The sequence below is a fragment of the Gopherus flavomarginatus genome, chromosome 5 (assembly GCF_025201925.1).
Source record: "Gopherus flavomarginatus isolate rGopFla2 chromosome 5, rGopFla2.mat.asm, whole genome shotgun sequence".
Taxonomy (NCBI): Eukaryota; Metazoa; Chordata; order Testudines; family Testudinidae; genus Gopherus; species Gopherus flavomarginatus.
The window spans coordinates 122,359,725-122,380,776 of NC_066621.1; the positions used below are offsets into that span (position 1 = coordinate 122,359,725).

General features: G+C 43.1%; 1 protein-coding gene across 5 annotated transcripts in view; it reads right to left on the minus strand.

Annotated features, from left to right (window-relative positions):
* Positions 1 to 21,052, minus strand: part of STON2 (stonin 2) — a 111,081-nt gene that overhangs the window by 18,817 nt on the left and 71,212 nt on the right. The window contains exon 1 of one of the 5 annotated variants that reach the window (XM_050953233.1): positions 3,501 to 3,556. The exons of the other annotated variants lie outside the window; for them this stretch is intronic. Within the exon in view, the coding sequence (XP_050809190.1) occupies positions 3,501 to 3,528 (28 nt within the window). The 5' untranslated portion in view covers positions 3,529 to 3,556. Of the gene's footprint in view, positions 1 to 3,500; positions 3,557 to 21,052 lie in introns of those variants that run through there. 5 annotated transcript variants of the gene reach the window in all.

Sequence of the window (21,052 nt, forward strand, 5' to 3'; positions counted from 1 at the left end):
CTCATCACTTTGAAGTGCAAGAAAATAGACTGTAAAAACCACACTTAGGTGCTGCCTATGTTTGTTTGCACTTTGGGCAACTTGTGTGTCACATCTGCTTACTGCACAGACAAAAGCAAGCATTTAAAGTGCTGTCATCCCCTTGAAGGAGAGAGCTTGATTCCCATCTGCCTCACTCATATCAGCAAAATCTGAGAGCTAAATTTAGATTCCAACTGTTGTCTACTAAACTGAACACAGAAGTCAGGAGACCTTGGTTTTAGTTCTGGCTGTGCGACTATGTGACCCTGGGTCACTTTACATTTCTGGGCCTCCGTTATGCCATCGGTACAAAGGGATAATGACACTTACCCAACCTTGTAAAATACTTTGAGATCTACATATGGAACACGTTATAGCATTATTATCATGATCACTGGTGATTGTGTATGAAGAAGAAAGAATCCAACTAGCTTTTCAGATTCCAGTTTAATAATAAAATTATAATAATAAAAATGATACAATATTTTTCTTCCATATATCTTTAAATGCTTTATAAAAGAAAGAGTCACTATCTCAAGTTTATCAGGAGATTTCCTCCTCACCCTGCACATTCAACCAGGTCTTAGTCTTAGCTTTGAACATAAGATGTAACTCTTGTACAAATCCTAACCTATCTGGAACCGGAAGGGACCCTGAAAGGTCATCAAGTCCAGCCCCCTGCCTTTACTAGCAGGACCAAGTACTGATTTTGCCCCAGATTCCTAAGTGGCCACCTCAAGGATGGAACTCACAATCCTGGGTTTAGCAGGCCAATACTCAAACCACTGAACTATCCCTCTCCTCTAACCACAGTTCCTGCTCCTGGGAGGGGTGATAGATCCTGCATGCTCCCTCAATAAGCTTCTGCCTCAGGTCTATACATGGATTTGGGGTGAAAGAGTGACTTTCACTTCCACACCCTTCCCTCAAAACCAGCTCCAAAGCGTTTTTTTTAAAATTACCAAGTACAAAACTGACCTCAGTGGGAACGGGCCTTCTGCTTTCTAGTCCCCATTCCCACACTGCTAAACCTCTCTATAAGTAGCTTCTCTCCTGAGTGTCCAGCCAGCAAGCATATAGCTCAGGGGTTCTCAGACTGTCGTAATGGTGACCTCTTTCACATAGCAAGCCTCTGAATGAGCCCCCCCGCAAACATTAAAAACACTTTAATATATTTAACGCCAATATAAATGCTGGAGGCAAAGCAGGGTTTGTGGTGGAGGCTGACAGCTCGCGACCCCTCCATGTAATAACCTCACGACCCCCTGAGGGGTCATGACCCCTAGTTTGAGAACCCCTGATACAGCTGCTTGGAGAAAGACCAAGGGGAGTATAAAGATGTAGTGAAGAGGCTTACAATTTTCCAGTAATCTTGGACATAGAATTTCTTGCTTCTTTTATGACTAGTGACATTTACACACAAACAGGGTCTTTGTTTCTTATGAGCTCACCTGGTCCTGAGACTTATTTCCCATCTAAGGTCATAATCCATGTTTTGTGGTATCACAGCCTTGCGGAAACCAACTGTGATGCTACAGAGGATTAAGACTTCGGGTGAGTGGGAGTGGCAGACAAACAGAGATCCTGATTTAATATGAAAGAAATACAGGTAGCCCTCCCACTAAAAAGAACATCTGTCAGAGTTTCCCCACGGGGTATAAGCAGGACTTTTTAAAAACAAAGCTGCTTTTGTGATACAGGAGCCTAAAAATGCAGCCAAAATTATTTTTAAAAAATGGTACTTTTATAACTTTAAGTGACTTGATTGTTTACTTTATTTATTTTAGGGTCAAACCAGAGCAAATTAGTATTTGATTCCAGTCCTCTGTAAAGAGATCACATCATGGAGCTGGGCGGCAATAGGCTGTCTTTATCCTACTCTGAAATCAAATTAAATACAGTGTTCAGTTGCTAAACTGCAGTTTGTAGAAGAATAATAAATATTGTTTAAGGGCTGGAAGGATTACACTGATGAGGAGAACTAAACAGGCGTAGGTTGGCTAATAAGGACTAAACGGTGGGGGGAATATCACTGTTTACAAATATTTGAAGAATGTAAACATGGGTCAGGGAGCGAAATTATTTAGCTTGGTCTCTATGGTTATAAGTAAGTGGAGGGGGATAATATTAAGAAAAAGATAAGGTAGGATAAGTAATCAGGAAAGCTTCCTGAGAACTGGATGTGCTAGCCTGTAGAATAGACTCCCAAGGGAAGTGGTGTGGAAGCTCCAATACATGGGCCATTTAAAATTAGACTAGAGCAGCAGTCTCAAAGTGCTGGCTCATGGGTCATCTGCGGCCCGAGAACCTCCCCACGGCAGCCAGTGGAGGAGAGACGCATGCAGCCACGCTGCAAGCAATGTCTGCTGCAGGTGCCGGTCCCCCAGCTCCCGTTAGCTGGGGGAGAGGGATAGAGATACCATCACCAGTCGCAGGGCAGAGTCAGCCATGGAGGCAGCATCATTAGTTGCCAGACAGAGTCAGCCATGGAGGCAGCGTCATTTTTTTCCACAATGAATATAAACAAGACAAAACATCGAACATAACTATCTGATGCACACCTTGCTGCAATCCTGAAGGTTTCAACTGCTCAGTCACTGAGGTCAAACATCAACAAACTGACAGAACTGAAGCTTTGCCACGTGTCTGGCAAACACTAAAAACTCTCTAGCAAGTGAAGAATTGTATAAAGTTGCATGACAGTTTTATTATTTCTAAGAAATAAAAAATACAATAAACATTTTCTTTTCTGAACACCATCTTCAGTGACATTACTGGCCCGCTGGGAGGATTTGAGGACTGGTACTTGCCTAAGGTAAACTGAGTTTGAGACCCCTGGAATAGAGTCACTAGACCAGGAGTTGGCAACCTTTCAGAAGTGGTGTGCCAAGTCTTCATTTATTCATTCTAATTTAAGGTTTTGTGTGCCAATAATACATTCTAACATTTTTAGAAAGTTTATTTCTATAAAAGTCTATAATATATAATTAAATTATTGTTATATGTAAAATAAATAAGGTTTTTAAAATGTTTAAGAAGCTTCCTTTAAAATTAAATTAAGATGCAGAGATCCCCGGACCGGTGGCCAGGACCCGGGCAGTGTGAGTGCCACTGAAAATCAGCTTGCCTACCCCTGCACTAGACCAATATATTGTGAGGAACAATCTTGAACAGGCCAAAGGATGGGGTAGTTGGGACTGAATGGAATTGTCTCCATTTCTAATTTAGATGAATTTATGAATCAGCGTGACCATTTTTTTTTAAAACACAAAGGGAATTTTTTCATTCCATGTTACAAAACATCAGCATTTCTAAACTGAAAGTGAGAGAGACCCTTCAATACAGTGACACTTTGAGAGGTGTGGCTAAAAGAATACAAGTCTGTCGTATCTTACGCGCATTTAACATGCATGATTTCAGCTTTATGCGGTCGGCAAAAACAAAACAACCAAAAAAGAAAAATAATTTTAATACTGTACCTGTAGTGCGGGCGATTCCGCCTGCCATTATACTCAATGTAATTTTGACTATACGCAATTTTCGCTTTATGCGTTGACTGTGGAACGTAACCCCAGCATAAGATGCGACAGACATGTATCCTATTTGCTGAACAGATAAGAGCAGCACTTTACCATCCTGCAGGAATAGCTGGATTTGATTTAAGCACGTTAATATTTCCACTGCACAAAATATATCAAGACTTGCTGACAGAGAGCAGAAGATATGACAGAGAACAAATCCAAAACGAGAAGGGTTAGTTCTGCACAAAAGAAAATAAAAAGCAGTCAAAATAAAGCAGTCAAGCCCCTTTGTCTCTCTTGCTTAATGTGCTTTGTTTCTGGAAAGCAAATTACTTCTATAGGTATATTGTTAGCCAAAATTAAAATGTCTTTTAACTGCTTGAATTCCCTTGCCAGAAGGCATCCTGCCATAGCTCCTGCCCAGTTGCCAAATATTGCCAGATACATCCAGTTAGAACATCCTTGCCATACCACTAAAAATCTGGGCAGTCTAGGGGAAAGGCTCTACTGTGCTATTAAATGTCCAGGTAGAGGGCCCTTGCTGTACCTTCCATGAGTTTCTTACTGTTGCACTGACTCTAAAAGGTTGGCAAATAGCAACAGCAAAAGGCTTCACATTTCAGCATAAGCTAAAAACAGTATTAAACAATAAAACAGGTGGCAAATGGAACATCTTGTTGTGTCCCCCAAGCCTCTTATAATTCACTACATGGGAATGGAGTCATTGATTTGCTATATTGCTTCATTTAATTTTTCTCCATTTAATTTTTTTTGGCCTGAAATTTCTTTTAGAATACCATGTTACCTCGACCTGTGAAAAACAGCTGCCAGGCAGCTGCTTGAGGAATTGATACCTTGTGAACTCTTCACAGATTTGGTAGTACTAGTGTCACACAGGTAGGAAAAAGCTCTTGAAGGCATTAAATCCTTTGAAATGAAGAGAGTTCTGAACAGAATTATTGCTCTGGAAAATGGATTCAATGTACAAGCATGGATTTTCATTGCATACCACAACTTAAGTGCCAGTACTATTACAAGGGAACTACACACTGCTTTGGAAAACCTGGATGGCAATATATGCTTCTCATGGATGCCTTGAACACTGATGCTGGGTTTGGAAATCTCTTAGGCTTAGTCGACAGTAGAAAAGGTTTCCTGGGATTATGCCAGTTCCTCAAGCAAAATAAGCTACACTGGGAAAAACACTTTTTTGGGGAGGGGGCTGCTATAACTATGCCTACTTTAAAGCTTTTGCCAGTATAGAAATGTTGTAAAACAAATAAAAAAAATCACACGCTTAACTGACATTATTACATGGAGAAAAATCCAGCGTAAATCTGGCCTTAGTGAATCAACCCAGTACTGAGGAAGCCATTTACAAAGGTGACAGCTTTTATTTACCTATACGCAATGACAGGAAAGGAAAAAAGCACAGATAAAGAGGAGCTTGGTGAAATCTAGCATTAGATTGTTGAGCATTTGTTTGAGTTTGGCCTAATAACATACAAATTTCCATATCTGTGCCAGATTGACAGTGGCCAGTATCAGAGCTTCAGTGAGAGTGTACAGAACAGGGCAGTTGGAATGAGCCACGCCTGTCTTCCCCTTCCTGCTTCTGGCAGTCAAGAGATTTTGGGTCGCTCTGAGCATGGGGATGACATCCCTGACCATCTTGGTTAATAGCTGTTGATGGACTCCATGAACGTATCTAGCTCCAATAGCTCCATGAACTTATATAGTTCTTTTTTTAATCCTCTTATACTTTTGGCAATCACATCTCATGGTAATGAGTTCCACAGGTTAATTGGGTATTGTGTGGAAAAAGTGCATCCTCTTGTTTGTATTAAACCTGCTGCCTATTCATTTCATTGGCTGATCCCCGGTTTTTGTATTGTGGAAAAGGGTACATATGTCTCAATTCATTTGTTTCCCCACACCATTCATGATTTTATAGACCTCTGTCATTCATATCCCTCCCTTAATAGTCTCTTTTCTAAGCAGAGGAGTCCTAATCTTCTTTAATCTCTCCTTGTATAGAAGCTGTTCCAAATTCATAATCCTCTTGGTTGCTCTTCTCTGAAGCTTTTCCAGTTCCACTATATCATTTTTGAGATGGGGCAACCAGAAGTGGACACAGTATTAAAGGCGTGGATGCACCATGGATTTATATAGAGGCATTAGGACGTTTTCTGGCAGTGATTATCTTTTCATGTGCTGCATGCAGAGTCTATAGATGGTTATTTCCCTGGGTATCCTTTTTCAGATCAAAGTCCTAAGTACTAAGATGATCAGTGAGCATGCCCGGCTGTTCATTCCAGTAGGTGATCTGGAAGTTCTGTAAACTTCCAAATGGAGGCAGCAGAGATTAGTGATAGAAGTGCCCAACTTGTGTACTGCAAGCAATTTTGTAGAGGACTCAACCCCCTGAGGAGTAGAGCTCCCTCTATGCTCATTGACATCACTGGTCAAGGTGCCAACAAAGTCAGCAAAAGCCATAACCCACCCTTCAGAGTCCTGTGGGTTTTTTATATAAGTTCATGGAAAGCTAATGTCTAGTTGACAGTCCTGTTTCAGTAGTCTTTTAACTCAATGTTATTTAAAAACAAGGCAACCTTGAAAAATCTCAGTATATGTTATGCGTTTACAGTTTTGAAACATATTTCTTAAACAGTCTAGGAACATATCAACACAAATCTAGTTCCCAAAACAAAATTCGAACCTGGTTTCCTGCATGGATTGGTTAAGTGGTTTTAAACCATTCCCCAAAACTCCTGTGTGATAATCAATAGGCCTTAAATCTCTTACTGTTTCTCTCCTAGTAGGTGAGGTCAGCATTGTCACAACAGGAGAGCCATGGAGCAGCAGCAGCTCTGTTCTGTGACAGCTATTGTAGCTTTGGAGTTGGAGCAGACCTAGTACTTCTACTCTGGGTAAATGATTGTTGGGGTGTCTCAGCAGCATCTGAAATTCTGTCCCTCCCCGCATGCCCTATCCTGTATCATGGAACGACATCAGTTCTGGTGCCTCAGGGAACTTCTAAGCCATGTAAGGGTTGGGGCAAAATTGACCCTTATAAAATAGTCATGTGGATACAGGATTTGCTATTCTTGGAGGCTTAGGGCTGCTGCAATCTAGTAATGGGATGTTGAACCAAAGCTTAATTGTATTTGGTCTCCAGTTCAAAGTCTACTGTGCTGGGTGATGTCTTACATTTAAAATTAAATGAAGATATCCTCAAGAAAGTAAGTGCTCAATTCACTGAATGCAAATGAAATTCAGCTGTTATGAAATTCACCGGTATTTGAAACAGGGCCGATGTTAATCTGGAAAAGCCATTTAGGCAATTTTACTTCTATCAAGAATTGTCATGATAATTCATATTAATCCACATATTGGAACCATACTTAAATAGTCATTAGCCCACTGCAGGGAATGGACTCTTCAGTATTTCAGATTAAAATTGCTGCAGGTTTGGTATGAAATTCCACTGTGCTTAACCAGGTCACTAATGTAGGTACCTAAATTTGGGCACCCAGGTTAGTACAATTTAGCTTCAGGTCTAGGAAAAGTATTCCGAGTATCACAGCTACAGACCTGAAGAAGAGCTCTGTGGGGCTCAAAAGCTTGTCTCTCTCACCAACAGAAGTTGGTCCAATGAAAGATATTACCTCACCTACCTTCTCTCTCTTACCTATGAGATAGGCAGCCAGAACATTTATAGAAATAATAATGTATAGTACATGCCTAAAATAATCTTCCTGATGCGGAGTGTTCTTCAAATTGCAGAGGGACTCAGGTTCAGATGGAAGTTACTTTGACTCAGTCATGCAAGGCATAGAGCTACTTCTTTGTTCTTTTTCTCTGTCCGCTCAAATGTTCAGGTCTAACAGGTGTCAAAGCCTACAGAATGCAGGCCACGGTGTGTGTTTGATTTTCCCAACAGACTCTAGCCAGTCCTAAATTTGGTCTTGATCTTCTTACCTGACATAGTGTCTGCTGGTTTCTGCTACCAGAAAAGAGAAGGGAAGTGCTTGCCAACAACTAGACCTCATCTCTGATTCAGAATTACAGCTTGACCTTATCTTCAACAGACCAACATCAGACTGCCCTAGGGACTGTCACAGCTGCAGGCCTGAAACAACATTACAACCAACCAACCATCCACATCTGACAGTAAAAGAGATTCTTTCCTTTTCCTCTTCCTCTTCCCTTCTGGTGCTTGTGTTTTGTATGTGTTCTGCTGGGGATACTGATTTAACAAACTCAAAGGTTTGTCAGTGAGTAGAACACAGTTTGGATATGTCTACACTACCTGCTGGATCAGCGGGTAGTGATCGATCCCCGAACGCGCTCCCCGTTGACTCTGGAACTCCACCAGGGTGAGAGGCGGAAGCGGAGTTGACGGGGGACCGGCAGCCATCGATCCCGTGCCACAAGGACACGAAGTCCATCAATCTAGGTTGATCTAAGATATGTCGACTTCAGCTATGCTATTCTCCACCCCCAGTGTAGACCGGGCCTAAGATTACAACCCGGTGAATGTTTCCATGGTTAAAGAAAAGGTTTCAGAACGCAAAGCTGGTTTTGTAATTTACAGTTTTCCTGCACATCTAAGTTTAATAATGCTGAATATTTTCATTACGTTGTGCTTATTGACAAGGTAAGCTGTCAGCCATGATAAAGAATTCCAAATTCAGCAATAACCATGGAGTGCACAAAGTAACATCTCAGTAACCCATAAACCATGATATTCATCTTGCCCCCATGTTGATCCTTGTCTCAAGTTGCTTCTAGGAGCGTGCTCTGCGCACAAGGGTAATGGGCTGGATGCAGGAATTAACAGACAAAGCTCTATGGCCTGTGCTATGCAAGAGGTCAGATGAGGTCCTTACTGGCCTTAAAAAAATGTCATTTATAAGATACAAAATCCAGCAAACTAGAACCCCAAAAGAGATTTTTATATTTAGCAAATTTACTTTCCAAATTCATTTCATAACGCATTTTGTGCAAATGTATGGAAATTGCACTAATGTTTTCAACATGGATTATAGTGAAACAGAAACATCCAACAAAGCCAAAAAAAACCCAAACCCACCAAATTAAAATAATTTATTTCTTAGTCAATGACTAATCAACCAATGCAAATGATGCAGCAAAGACAAACTACTTTGAAATATAATTCTGAAGAACAGTCTGTCCGAGACTGCAGCAAAAGATCAAGATACATGACAAGGAGAGTTTCAAATAAACCCTTTAATCAAATTTACTATTTTAGTTACATATTTCAAATAAGACTGGGGGCTTGTCTACTAGTGCATTAGTCCACACCACAGAGGTGTAAATTCTAGTATACACTAGCGTGTCACCCACTAACTGGCCCATATGGACGCTGGTGGCATGCCCTGAAAGCTTCCTAGTGTGTGTTAATGTAGTTCCATTTCAAAAAGTACTACATTAAAACACACACTGGAGAGCTTTTAGTGTGCACCAGCAGGGTCCACATTGGGCAGTTAGTGCACAGTAGAATGTATATTCCTCTGGTGCACACTAATGCACTACGTACACCCAGTTCAGGGACAAGGTGGTTAATGCTTTTAAAAGATTCCTAGATTTTAAGGCCATAAGGAAACATTATGAACATCTAGTGTGACCTCCTGCATAACACACATCATAGATTTTCCACCCAGTGATTTTTGTAGCTAGCACATTAACTTGTGGTTGAAATACTGGTGGAATTTCTCTCTCAAGCATAAGTATCCAAGTCAAGTGCCACAACAGGGACAAGATTGTGTAATAATAATAGTGTGATTTCATTTGGCCCTGTAAGTGACACCAACTATTTCAAAGCAATTTTCCCTCTTTTCTCCATCTAGACTCCTGCATGCACTAGAACTCCATCTCAGGTAGACAGCTTTGCAGAACTGTCTGTCTGTTAATCTGGCTAGTTACTAGTGTCTCTATTAACTTTGCAGTTCGAGTGATCAGTTCACAGGCTGCCATATTTACCTAGAGTACAAAGAATCCAGTTTGTTCTGTAGATCAACTCAGCGCATTTCTATAAAGTGACCAGAAGGTGGTACATTAAGACCAATGTACCAGTGAAATTTTCAAGATTATTGCAAAAACATTAATATTGTACTGTAAATGTACACTGCAATTTACAGAACATAGGTAAGGCCCAATCCCTGGCTAAAGAATTTACAAAGTTACCTAACACACTTTCCACTCGGGTTATGCCATACAACTGGGGCTCACTTAACCCAGTTACAAACACTGTCAAGTTACTTTCACTCAATTCTCAAACAGACTTCATCCTTCAAATCAAATGTATGCTGCCTTGTGGTGACTAATTTGGTCCAAAATATTTCCAGCAGTCCAATCCATTAAACCAGACACCCACAACAGTTTGCAATCACAAAGACAGCTGCTGACAACTGACCCGTCCCAGATATGACAGACTGGTCCCAGGTGAGTGATGGCAAGAGAACTCAAGCTCCCAATGGGCTATTATGCTAAGACCTTGTCTACACTAGCACTTTTCTCATTGTTGACCTAGCCTCAGTGCAGCCCCACCAGGCAGGGTGACCAGACGTCCCAATAAAATCGGGACCATCCTGATATTTAGGTTTGTCCTGCGTCCTGACCGATGTCTGGTCGGGCTGCAATTTGTCCCAATATTTCACTCCACCGGCAGCACTTGGCTTTTTTTTGTTTTTTTTTTTTGCTCCACTGCGCGTCCCCCTCCCCCATGTGTCCTGATATTTTCTTCCTCTCATCTGGTCACCCTACCACCAGGGAAAGTGACAGTGTGAGTACTGGGTGTTTTTATCTTTGTGTTGTGGGGGCAGCAGGTTTTGTTAGGGCAAGGGATGGATGCTGGCTCAGAAGAAACTGACTAGAGGCAGGAGAGCGTTCCTGGCAGGGAGGGTAGAAGGGCAGAGAAAGTGCCCAGAGGGAAGAAGGGTGGGAGCGGAAGTAGGGTGGGCAGGGGCTGTGCCCTTTGGGAAGAGAGAAGCCCTGCATATGCCCCTCCCCCAGCCATAACTGGGAATCATCTCTCTCTCTTTGCACAGGTTGAGGGATGGCAGAATAGTAGAGATCATCTGCCCTACCTCCCTCTAGCCAGAAGTCTTAGTCTGGGGGTTCTCATCCTATTCTCCCTGGGGATTCAGACAGCAGCAGAGGCAGCAGGCAGCACTCTATGCTGGCACAATCCTCTCTTTCCTCTGAGCGAAGAAAGAAAAATATATAAATGGGTCTTGATGGAAGAACAGTCAACTATCCACTGCTGCTCTCCGCAGACATATAAATTACAACTTAAAAGACCTGATCAGGCTGGATATCTGGATGGCGGAGCCCAGATCTGAATGGCATTCCCATCTGTCCTTGCTTTGCAGTGATCCTGCAGGCAGTTTGAAGGAAGAAAAGGATACTCTCCATTGACCTGGGAGTGTCTCTCCCAACCAGGGCCTCCTTAAGAGTGCAGGATTTGCAGCCTGTCACTGAGTAAAAGCCTTCCTGGGGCTTTCACACTGTATGGGCAGAAAGTTGCTCTAAGGGAACATGACTGATAGGGACTGACAGAAGAAGAGAAAAAGCAAATGCCCTCCTAATCTCTCATGGCTATGGTGCTGACTTAGCATGGCATTAGCTGTACCTCAGGGTGGACATTAATTAGTGATAGATATCTTTCACTCTGCTGCATCTACACTGGCAAGAGTGGGACCTGTAATTCAACACAGGTGGAAGCTGTCAAGGTTACAGGGCTAGCTGCAGCTCTGTCCCCTTCCTGGCTTCTCTGAGAACACCCCCTCAGGTGTCAAGCCTCATGCCTTTACCTCTCCTGGGACAGAATTCCACAATTCTCCCACTCAGACTAGCCCTGGCTTATGGCATCCTGTGAATCCACTGTGCTTGGGAACAAAGCATTTAGAGGCACAGGTCTAGCTGACCTAAAGGCCCTGAGGGTAACCTAGGCAGGCCTAGGGTTGCCAGGTGTCCATTTTTCAACCAGAAAGTCCAGTAGAAAAGATACCAGACAGTGTCCAGTCACAGTATCAGAGTAACTGCAAACTGCAATTAGGCTCCCAGCTGAGGGCAGGAAAAACAGCAGCTGCTGCTGGAGCCTGGAAGAGCTGCTCTCTGCTCAGGGAGAGAAGTGACTGGCTCCCGGACCCAGCGCCAGCATCTCCCGCAGAGAGATCGGTACCAGTGCTGCCACCACCTGGGAGGGGGGAATCCTTTCCCACCCTCCCCCACACTGTGCCTCTGCCCTAGCCCCAGCCCCTCGCTCTAGGGACAACCCCACTCCCCCCACCATGCTCCAGCCCCTCACTACAGAGTGACTGACCTGCATCTCCCACTCCGCTGTGCCCCAGCCCCTTGCTCCAAGGTGACTGACCCCCATCCCCTACTGTGCCCTGGCCCCTCGCTCTGGGGACCAACTCCCCTCACCCCTCATCCTGCTGGGCCCCCACCCCGGCTCAGGTGTTTTTACCACTATGTCATCCAACTCTGCTCTAAGCAAGTTTGCACAAACAGAGGTTTTTAACTCTGCACTACAGCTTCAGCTGTTACTATTATCAGTAGAGCAAAAGTGCTGAAGTATGCATCTTAGGGTATGGCTACACTTACAGTTGTACAGCGCTGGGAGTTACAGCTGTCTTCGTACAACTGTGTAGGGAAAGCGCTGCAGTGTGGCCATACTGACAGCTACCAGCGCTGCAGTGTGGCCACATTTGCAGCACTGTTGGGAGTGGTGCATTGTGGGCAGCTATCCCAGCGTTCAAGTGGCTGCAACGTGCTTTTCAAAACAGGGGGTGGGGTGGAGTGTGACAGGGAGCGTGGGGGAGACAGAGAGAGTGGATTTTTGGAGCTCACACTGTTCTCAGCTCCCTGCCTTGCAAGTTCTAAGGACTGGAAGATACACAGCACCTGCCTTCGATCATTTTAAAAGTTTTGACCCCTTCCCCCACCTCTCTCTTATTCACTAAATGCAAATCATGCACTCCTAAATAGCCTTCAGACCACATAAGCAGCTGCTCAACACGGACTCCCCTCTCTCCTCAAGCAAACAGCTGTGAACATTCCAAAGCAATTCCCCTGCCTCCACTCGTCGCTCACTGGAACAAAGAGCAGCTGTGTTTGGTTTTTAGATAAGTTGCTCCGGGGAGCTCGGAGTTCAGCCATTCTTCCGGTTTGTTGTGGACAGGAATTCTGGGATACCTTCTAATACCCTGGAGGCCAATAACAGCGCTTTTGGTGGCCACGCTTGATGACCAGCGCTGCATCACCAGCGCTGCAATCGTTACACCCCAAGCAGACCAGGTGTACAGCCAGTGCTGCAGCACTGGATGTGCCTTGCAGGTGTGGACAGTTACTAAGTTGCAGCGCTGTAAACCCACCACCAGTGCTGCAACTCTCCAGTGTAGCCAAGCCCTTAATATTGCTACAGTAGACAAGACCCTTGTAGGGCACAGGGACAAGGAAGTGCTTAATGAGTGCAAAAGCCGCTCCTGTTCCTAACAGAGGAGGAAGCAAAAGAAAATGTCAAGTAATTCAGGGGAGAAGGAGGTCTCTGTGACTGCAGCCACTCCAAGAAGGGGAAAAGGAGATAAACAGGGATGACAGCTGTTACAATTCTTGCATTAAAACAGCTGATCCAAACAGGTTATATTTTATCAAGACAAATGAAGAATGCAGGATGCCTTTTTGCAGGGACTTTGGACTTAGCTCATATCCACAAAGAGCTTAATATCCATTTCCTCTCTGATTCTAATCAGCAATAGATATGAGGTTCACCACTCCCTTCTGGCTGCAGCATTAGCAGATACTTTAATAGCAGACATCAGGAGAAAGTTCAGGCCAGGCAGGAATATTCTCCAGTTTGGTAGAATGTTACAGTAATCATTAATGCTAGTTCAAGAGGTTTCCAGGAGCTCATGCTTCCAGCTAATGAGAATATAACAACAGTTGCTAATTCTTAAAAAAAGACTAAAAACAGTACATGGATATCCAGCTCCCATTAAAGGATCTGTTACCAACACACTTGGGGCAGCTTCTTTTTGCAGACTGTAGTTCTATAAGGTTCCTCTTCCACAGACATGAATGTAGCTCATCTCTGTCAGAATCTTGGAAGGAACGCACAGGGGACTGATTATAAGTTAGAGATTTCCATTGCCAGGCTTTCCATTCAAATCCAAACTGGCCGTTTGGTGGCCAGTGCAAAATGAGAGGATGGTCTCAATTCTTTTCCTACTGGGGAGGTTTCTGCACCACAAAAAGCCACCATCACCACAATTGTCCCCCTTCCTCTAGCTGGCAATGCCAGCAGAGAGGCCAGAGATTGAGTGGGCCATCTGCCTCTTACTCCCTAGAGAACAAGGCACCCTAGCAGTGGGACGGGGGCAGGGGAAGTTGTGTTGCTGCGGTCAACTGTCCATGCTGTATCTGTTCTGTGGATAAAGAGAAATTCCATCCCCAGGGTTGTCAAATAGGCTGGCACAAGAGCTGAATTCACTAATAATAATAATAACAACAAATTCTCTCTGACTGCTGAGGCTCAGTCAGTCATTTAGCATTCAAAAGAATTATACAGCTGCACTTCAGTTTGGAGGGAGGAGGCAGAGCAGTGGAAAAGGGAGCATTTCATGTTTGATGACTGACACTGACAATTGAGATTTATATGTATATATGAACACAGTCCTTGGTAAACATTTAAATCCTGGAGTCCGGAGCTTCAGATGAAGGAAAAGGGAGGGGAAAAGATCAACCATTTCTATTTTCAAACCTGTAGCAAACCTGCATGCAGCACATGCCTGACACTTACTGGCTCCCTACAGCACTTTAAAATAGTAACACTGACATCCTGCTTCCTGAACCCAGGGCATTTCCAAGGATTAAGTTTTATCTTATATATAGTCATTGGCTCAAATTCTATCTGCTAAATCTGACTTGTGTTTGTGCACACAAGAGAGGTCTGAGGGATGGGATATGTGTTAGAAATCCTTTTCTTTGGACAATGAAAACTCTTAAAGGATGGTCTCTCCTTTCACAGCTGTGAAATAATCATCCCATATTTATAAAGTACCTTTCAACCCAAGGATCCCAAAGTAATTTACAAGCTAGATCACTGCTCAGTGGCTCTTACTGTTAAAACAACTACAGAACCTGTTTCCTAATGTCTAGCTTAAGTCTCTGCGTACACTAGAACTTTCGCTAAGTTTATAACTAAGTTAGTGACACTCTTGGCTCTAAATATGGTTTGGGTCTGTCAAGGTTTTTTCCTCACTTTGAACTTTAGCGTCCAAAAAGTGGGGACCTGCATGATCACTTTTAAGCTTAATTACTAGCTTAAATTTGATACGCTGCCACCAGCCAAAATATAGTGTTTGGCACACTTCCTGTTCCCCCAAAAACCTTCCCTGGGGAACCCAAGACCCAAACCCCTTGGGTCTTAAAACAAGGAGAAATAAACCATCTCCCCTCCTTTCCCCCACCCCCAGACTTTCCCCTCCCTGGGTTGCCTTGGGAAGCCGTACAGATCCAAACTCCTTGGACCTTAAAACAAAGAGGAATTAACCATTCCCTTCCTTCCCCCCACCACCAATCCCTTGGATTCCAAAACAAGGAAAAATCAATCAGGTTCTTAAAAAGAAAGCTTTTAATTAAAGAAAGAAAAAGTAAAAATCATCTCTGTAAAATCAGGATGGTAAATGCTTACAGTGTATTCAGATTCATATAGACTAGAGGGACTTCCCCTCCCCCAGCCTGAGATTCAAAGTTACAGCAAACAGAGGTAAAAATCCTTCCAGCAAAATACACATTTACAAGTTAAGAAAACAAACATAAGACTAATCTGCCTTTCCTGGCTAGTACTTACTATTTTGAAACATGAGAGACTGATTCAGAAAGATTGGAGAAAACCTGGGTGTACGTCTGGTCCCTCTTAGCCCCAAGGGCGAACAACGAACAAAACAAACAGCACAAACAAAGACTTCCCTCCCCCAAGATTTGAAAGTATCTTGTCTCGCCATTGGTCCTCTGGTCAGGTGTCAGCCAGGTTCACTGAGCTTCTTAACCCTTTACAGGTAAAAGAGACACTAACCCTTAACTAACTGTTTATGACAGGGTCCATATTCAACATAGTTAATACTTGTTTAGTAATCAAAGCAGCTAACAGCATTTCACTTTTGCTAGTAGCCCAGGCTGGCGTACCTTTGTTTTCCTGTAACTGGCCCCACAAACATTTTTTCCCAAGTGTAGAACAACTCCTTAACTATACCTCTGCAAATAGCTTTGGCCATTCCTTTCTCCCAGCTCTCTATGCCAGTGAGTCTCAAACTTTTTTACTGGTGACCCCTTTCATATCACAAGCCTCTGAGTGTGACCCCCCTAATAAATTAAACACCCTTTTAAATACATTTAACACCATTATAAATGAGGGAGGCAAGCAGAGTTTGAGGTGGAAGTTGACAGCTCGTGACCCCCCATGTATTGACCTCGTGACCCCCAACCGTCAGTTTGAGAACCCTGCTCTATGCAGTAGGACATCTCCAAGGACCAGGGACCTCTAGGGTATTGGGGGAATAAGTTAATGTTTGTGAGGCATTCAGTATTGTAATTGGGGCCCTACCAGAGCCTTGCTTCCACAATGACCTAGAGGGAGCTAACATTTGCCTCAAATTCTTTCAGGAGCTTTGTAGTACATGTGTCATAAACAGATAGCTAAGGGTTAATGTCTCTTACACCTGGAAAGAAGAAACCTGAAACACCTGACCAGAGGACCAATCAGAAAACAAGACTTTTTCAAATCTGGGTGGAGGGAAGTTTGTGTGTGAGTCCTTTGTTCTTTGGTCTTCTGCCTGTCTCTCTCTCGGCTATGGGAGGATTTCTGTTTCCTGCTTTCTAATCTTCTGTTTCCAAGTTGTGAGTACAGAGATCATAATACAATAGGGGTTATTGTTTTTTTCTTTTGTATTTACATGCTATAGTTGCTGAAATGTTTTGAATTGTATTCTTTTTAAATAAGGCTGTTTATTCATATTTCTTTTAAGCAATTGAACCTGTATTTGTCACCTTAATACAGAGAGACCATTTTTATGTATTTTTCTTTCTTTTTATATAAAGCTTTCTTTTTAAGACCTGTTGGAGTTTTTCTTTAGTGGGGAACTCCAGGAAATTGAGTCTGTGCTCACCAGGGAATTGGTGGGAGGAAAAAGTCAGGGGGAAATCTGTGTGTGTTAGATTTACTAGCCTGACTTTGCATTCCCTCTGGGTGAGGGGGGAAGAGAGATTAGCTCTTGGTACTTCTGTTTTCCAAGGCTGGAAATCGGGGAGGGTGGAATCCCTCTGTTTAGATTCACGGAGCTTGCTTCTGTGCATCTCTCCAGGAACACCTGGAGGGGGGAAGGGAAAAGGTTTATTTCCCTTTGTTGTGAGACTCAAGGGATTTGGGTCTTGGGGTCCCCAGGAAAGGTTTGGTGGAACCAGAGTGCCCCAAAACACTCTAATTTTTTGGGTGGTGGCAGCCTTACCAGGTCCAAGCTGGTAACTAAGCTTGGAGGTTTTCATGCTAACCCCCATATTTTGGACGCTAAGGTCCAAATCTGGGACTAGGTTATGATAACATGGCACAAGGGTTAAGTGATTGGCTGGAGACAGGGGTGAGAAGGGAAAGAGGAAAGCACGGAGGGAATGATCTATATGCAACCAGTGGATCTACACAGAATTTGTTTCAGTTGTGTGTGTAGCTTGATTGGCACCTGCCCACGCTATCCCACATTGCAGACTGCTAGTAGACCTTCACTTGCACAAGCACCAAATATAGCCCCCCAACAAATGCAATAACAATAAGGATACTAAGACATCAGTATCAGAGAGGCAGAATGATCTAGTGGCTAGTGGATTAGGATTTAAAACATGAGTTCTAATCCCAGCTCCACCACTGTCAGTGGAACCTTGACCAAATCACTGACCTCTGTTCTGCAGTTTCCCTCTCTGTAATACAGAGACAATACTGTTACACTGCAAAGTGCCAGCGGCTGCTGTCGAATAAGTCTTTGATCTATAGGCAATTACAGACCCCATTCAAATTGATGGGTGTGTGACACTACGCCCCATATTCTTCATTGAGATATTGTTATGATATGAATATGGCATAATTAAGATGTGTTTTATGCAAGATTGGTCATGTGAGGTATCATTGGAAACGTTATAATTTACTGATTATCCTACTTGTATGCCTGTATCATTTCTGTATCTGAAGTTAGGAATATTAGGAATATTGACTACGTAACAATTACAAGTGGGTTTACAACTGGGGAACGTCCACCAGATAGAATGCAATCAGCCTGGATGGGCCATTAAGAAGAATAGGACTTTGAAGATGCTAATCTCCAACCTTTCTGAGAAGTTTCCTGGGATGCTGCAAACAACCTTGTCTCATGGCTGCTTTGACAATGCAGGGTCGTATGATCATATTACCTGGTACTGGATCCCATTCTGGACTACTAGTATTTTTCCACTAATAGGGGGTAGGAATCAAACTGGGAAACAAAGGATCCTGCCATATGTAAATCCTATTTAAGGCAGGGAAGTGAGTTAATCTTGGTTCTTTCTTCACTGAATCCCCACCCAAAACATCTAAGAAACAAAGACAAAGGGGAGGAAAGGACTCAACTCAGGCTGGAAAAGGTGTCTGGCCTGCAACAGAAATACCTGGAGTTTTAAGCTGCAAGCAAGAGCAGTTTGCTTTCAGGAACCTCTGCAATCTGCCTAAAACAAGATTTACGGTGAGAAATTACTATTGTAACCAGTTTCTTTATTAAGCTTAGTTTGCGTGTTTGTTTTATTGGCTCAGTAATCTGCTTTGATCTGTTTGCTATCCCTTATAATGACTTAAAATCTACCTTGCGTAGTTAATAAACTTGTTTTTGTTTTCTCTAAACCTAGTTTGTGGAATCCATAACTAGGGGCAGGGGCAAAAAGCTGTGCCTATCTTCCTCCACATTAAGGGAGGGAGCGAATTTCATGAGTTTACACTGTACAGTTTTCTGTGTAGTGAACGATAATATAATTTTGGGTTTACGCTCCAGAGCAGGGGTCGGCAACCTTTCAGAAGTGGTGTGCCAAATCTTCATTTATTCACTCTAATTTAAGGTTTCACGGGCCAGTAATACATTTTAACATTTTTAAAAGGTTTCTCTCTATAAGTCTATAATATCTAACTAAACTATTGTTGTATGTAAAATAAATAAGTTTTTAAAAATGTTTAAAGAAGCTTCATTTAAAATTAAATTAAAATGCAGAGCCCCCCAGACCGGTGGCCAGGACCCAGGCAGTGTGAGTGCCACTGAAAATCAGCTCGTGTGCCGCCTTCGGTACCCATGCCATAGGTTGCCTACCCCTGCTCCAGAGGGTGTGCACACTTGAGTGCTGGGCAATTCCTTAGCTGAAAGCATTCCATGCAGTACTAATTTCAGTGTCTGTATTTTTCTGCAGCTGGGTGTTGTCCCTATGTATGTGCATGCTAGAAAAGGCTTGAGGGCCTGGCTCAGAGAGGCAGTGTAAGAGAGCCTAGGCTGGTGGAACGGGCAAAGTCAGTGGTACCTCAGTACATCAGGTAGCACCCTGGAGGTGGACTGCAGGGGGGTAAGCCATCGCAGGGCGTATTAGCCATCCTTCATTCAGGCAAAACTGGACAAACATGGCCTAGTGGATACAGCACTGGACTGGGACTTTGGAGACCTCGTTTCTATTCCTGGGTGACCTACTGCCAGTTATGTCACTGCTCTGTGCCTAAGTTTTCCCATCTGTAAAATGGAGATAATACTGACTTTCCTTAAGTGCTTTGAGTTCTACTGATATATTAGGTATTTTATTATCTTTAAGAAGCAATTAAGATCTTTTATGGAGTAGCATAGCTGAGACAACAGAAACCACCACTCGACTACCAGACTGAGAAGAAGCTAAACTATGCAAGCTGGGGGTTGTAAACGCAGGAGGACTGGTTGTAAACGCAGGGGATGGTGCACTGATTGGTTAAAGCTGTGTGTTTGCAACCAGAAAGCCAGAAATACAGTCTTGAGCATGGCCCTGAGAGGGAGAAGAGACAGAGCTCCTTGGGGCCCAGGACTGGCTTGCAAATTGCAAGCAAGAAATTTGTCCTGCTGTTGTTTGTTCCTGCTGTGTTCATGGAAATGGAACTTTGTACATTATTTGTAAACAAACAGGATTGCGTCAAAGAAATCCCTGACTTGTATCATCCATTTCTCCACCTAATGGAAGAACCCCATCACGGCCCAGAATATTGGCTAATGTACTTGAGCCAAAAGGTGCAAAATACTCTCCTTAATAAATTACTTTGAGGCCTGTGGATGAAAGGTTCTAAGGATCACTTAGCAATAGCAGAACTGCCTCTGAACTGACATCACAGCAATAACAAAGACTGCCTAGACTGGCAAGATTCTAAAACAATAACCTGCTGGATGCAAGATTCACTATAGGTAATTGGAGGGCATGTCTTTCACCATTTCTCACCAGGGACAGAATCACCAGGTAGCAGTCTGGCCAAGCTACACACAGACAACATGATTACAAGTGGCAGCCTGCAAGACACACAGTGCAACCAGTATTGTTTATTCCACAGCACGACCTAATCAAGCAACATTACCAACAGGCTTATTATCATGGAAATTGTGAGCTGAAGTATTGATTCCAGACTTGGTCTTATCTGAATCTGTTTGCTTTGTCCATAATTAACTGATGAACCAAAATGAAAAGTTGGCAATATTGTAACAAACCAGAGCTGAACAAAGGGTTATCATAAATAATACAGAATAATTAAGGTGGGAACAATGGTGTTTACCAGCTTATTTACCCCTGATCTTGCTGGAAGGAGACGGCACAGGACTGGGACAAAGAAAGGGTTTGTATGTGAGCTAGAGGACAAAGCAAAGTGGAGTAATAGGGGAGGGAAGATAATTGGTTTGGTAGTCTAGGAAGAGATTTGGGAGTTTTTCCAAGATTTTTACCTCAGAGAGCAGGCTTTCCCTCTGTCTAGTATGGATTATATAAGGATGGGGGTGGCTGTTTGCACCCTTTCTTACAGAACCTGCACCTGGGAGATGCAGGTATTCACCCAGATAGAAATGGGACTACAAAAATAAGTCATAGGAGGTTGCTCATAGAACCCAGTTAAGGAGAGCTCTGCACAGAGTGAGAGTTACCAGAGAAAACCCAACTAAGAAACTATTAGACTTCTCAGGAATACACCAAGATTTTCAGAAATAAGTGCTTAGATCTAATAGATCCTGGAATATATTCTCATTATATCGGTATAAATACAAGACTCTATTTTATCTGCTTATACCTGTTTTTCTTGACTCTCTTTCTAAGCCTGTTTAAGAGTTGTTCCCAGTTTTTGTATTGTTGTCTTTTCCCAGGACGCAGATATTAAAGCTCCAGTTACGTTTCAGCACTGTGTTGAGCAAGATTTACTGGGGGTCCAT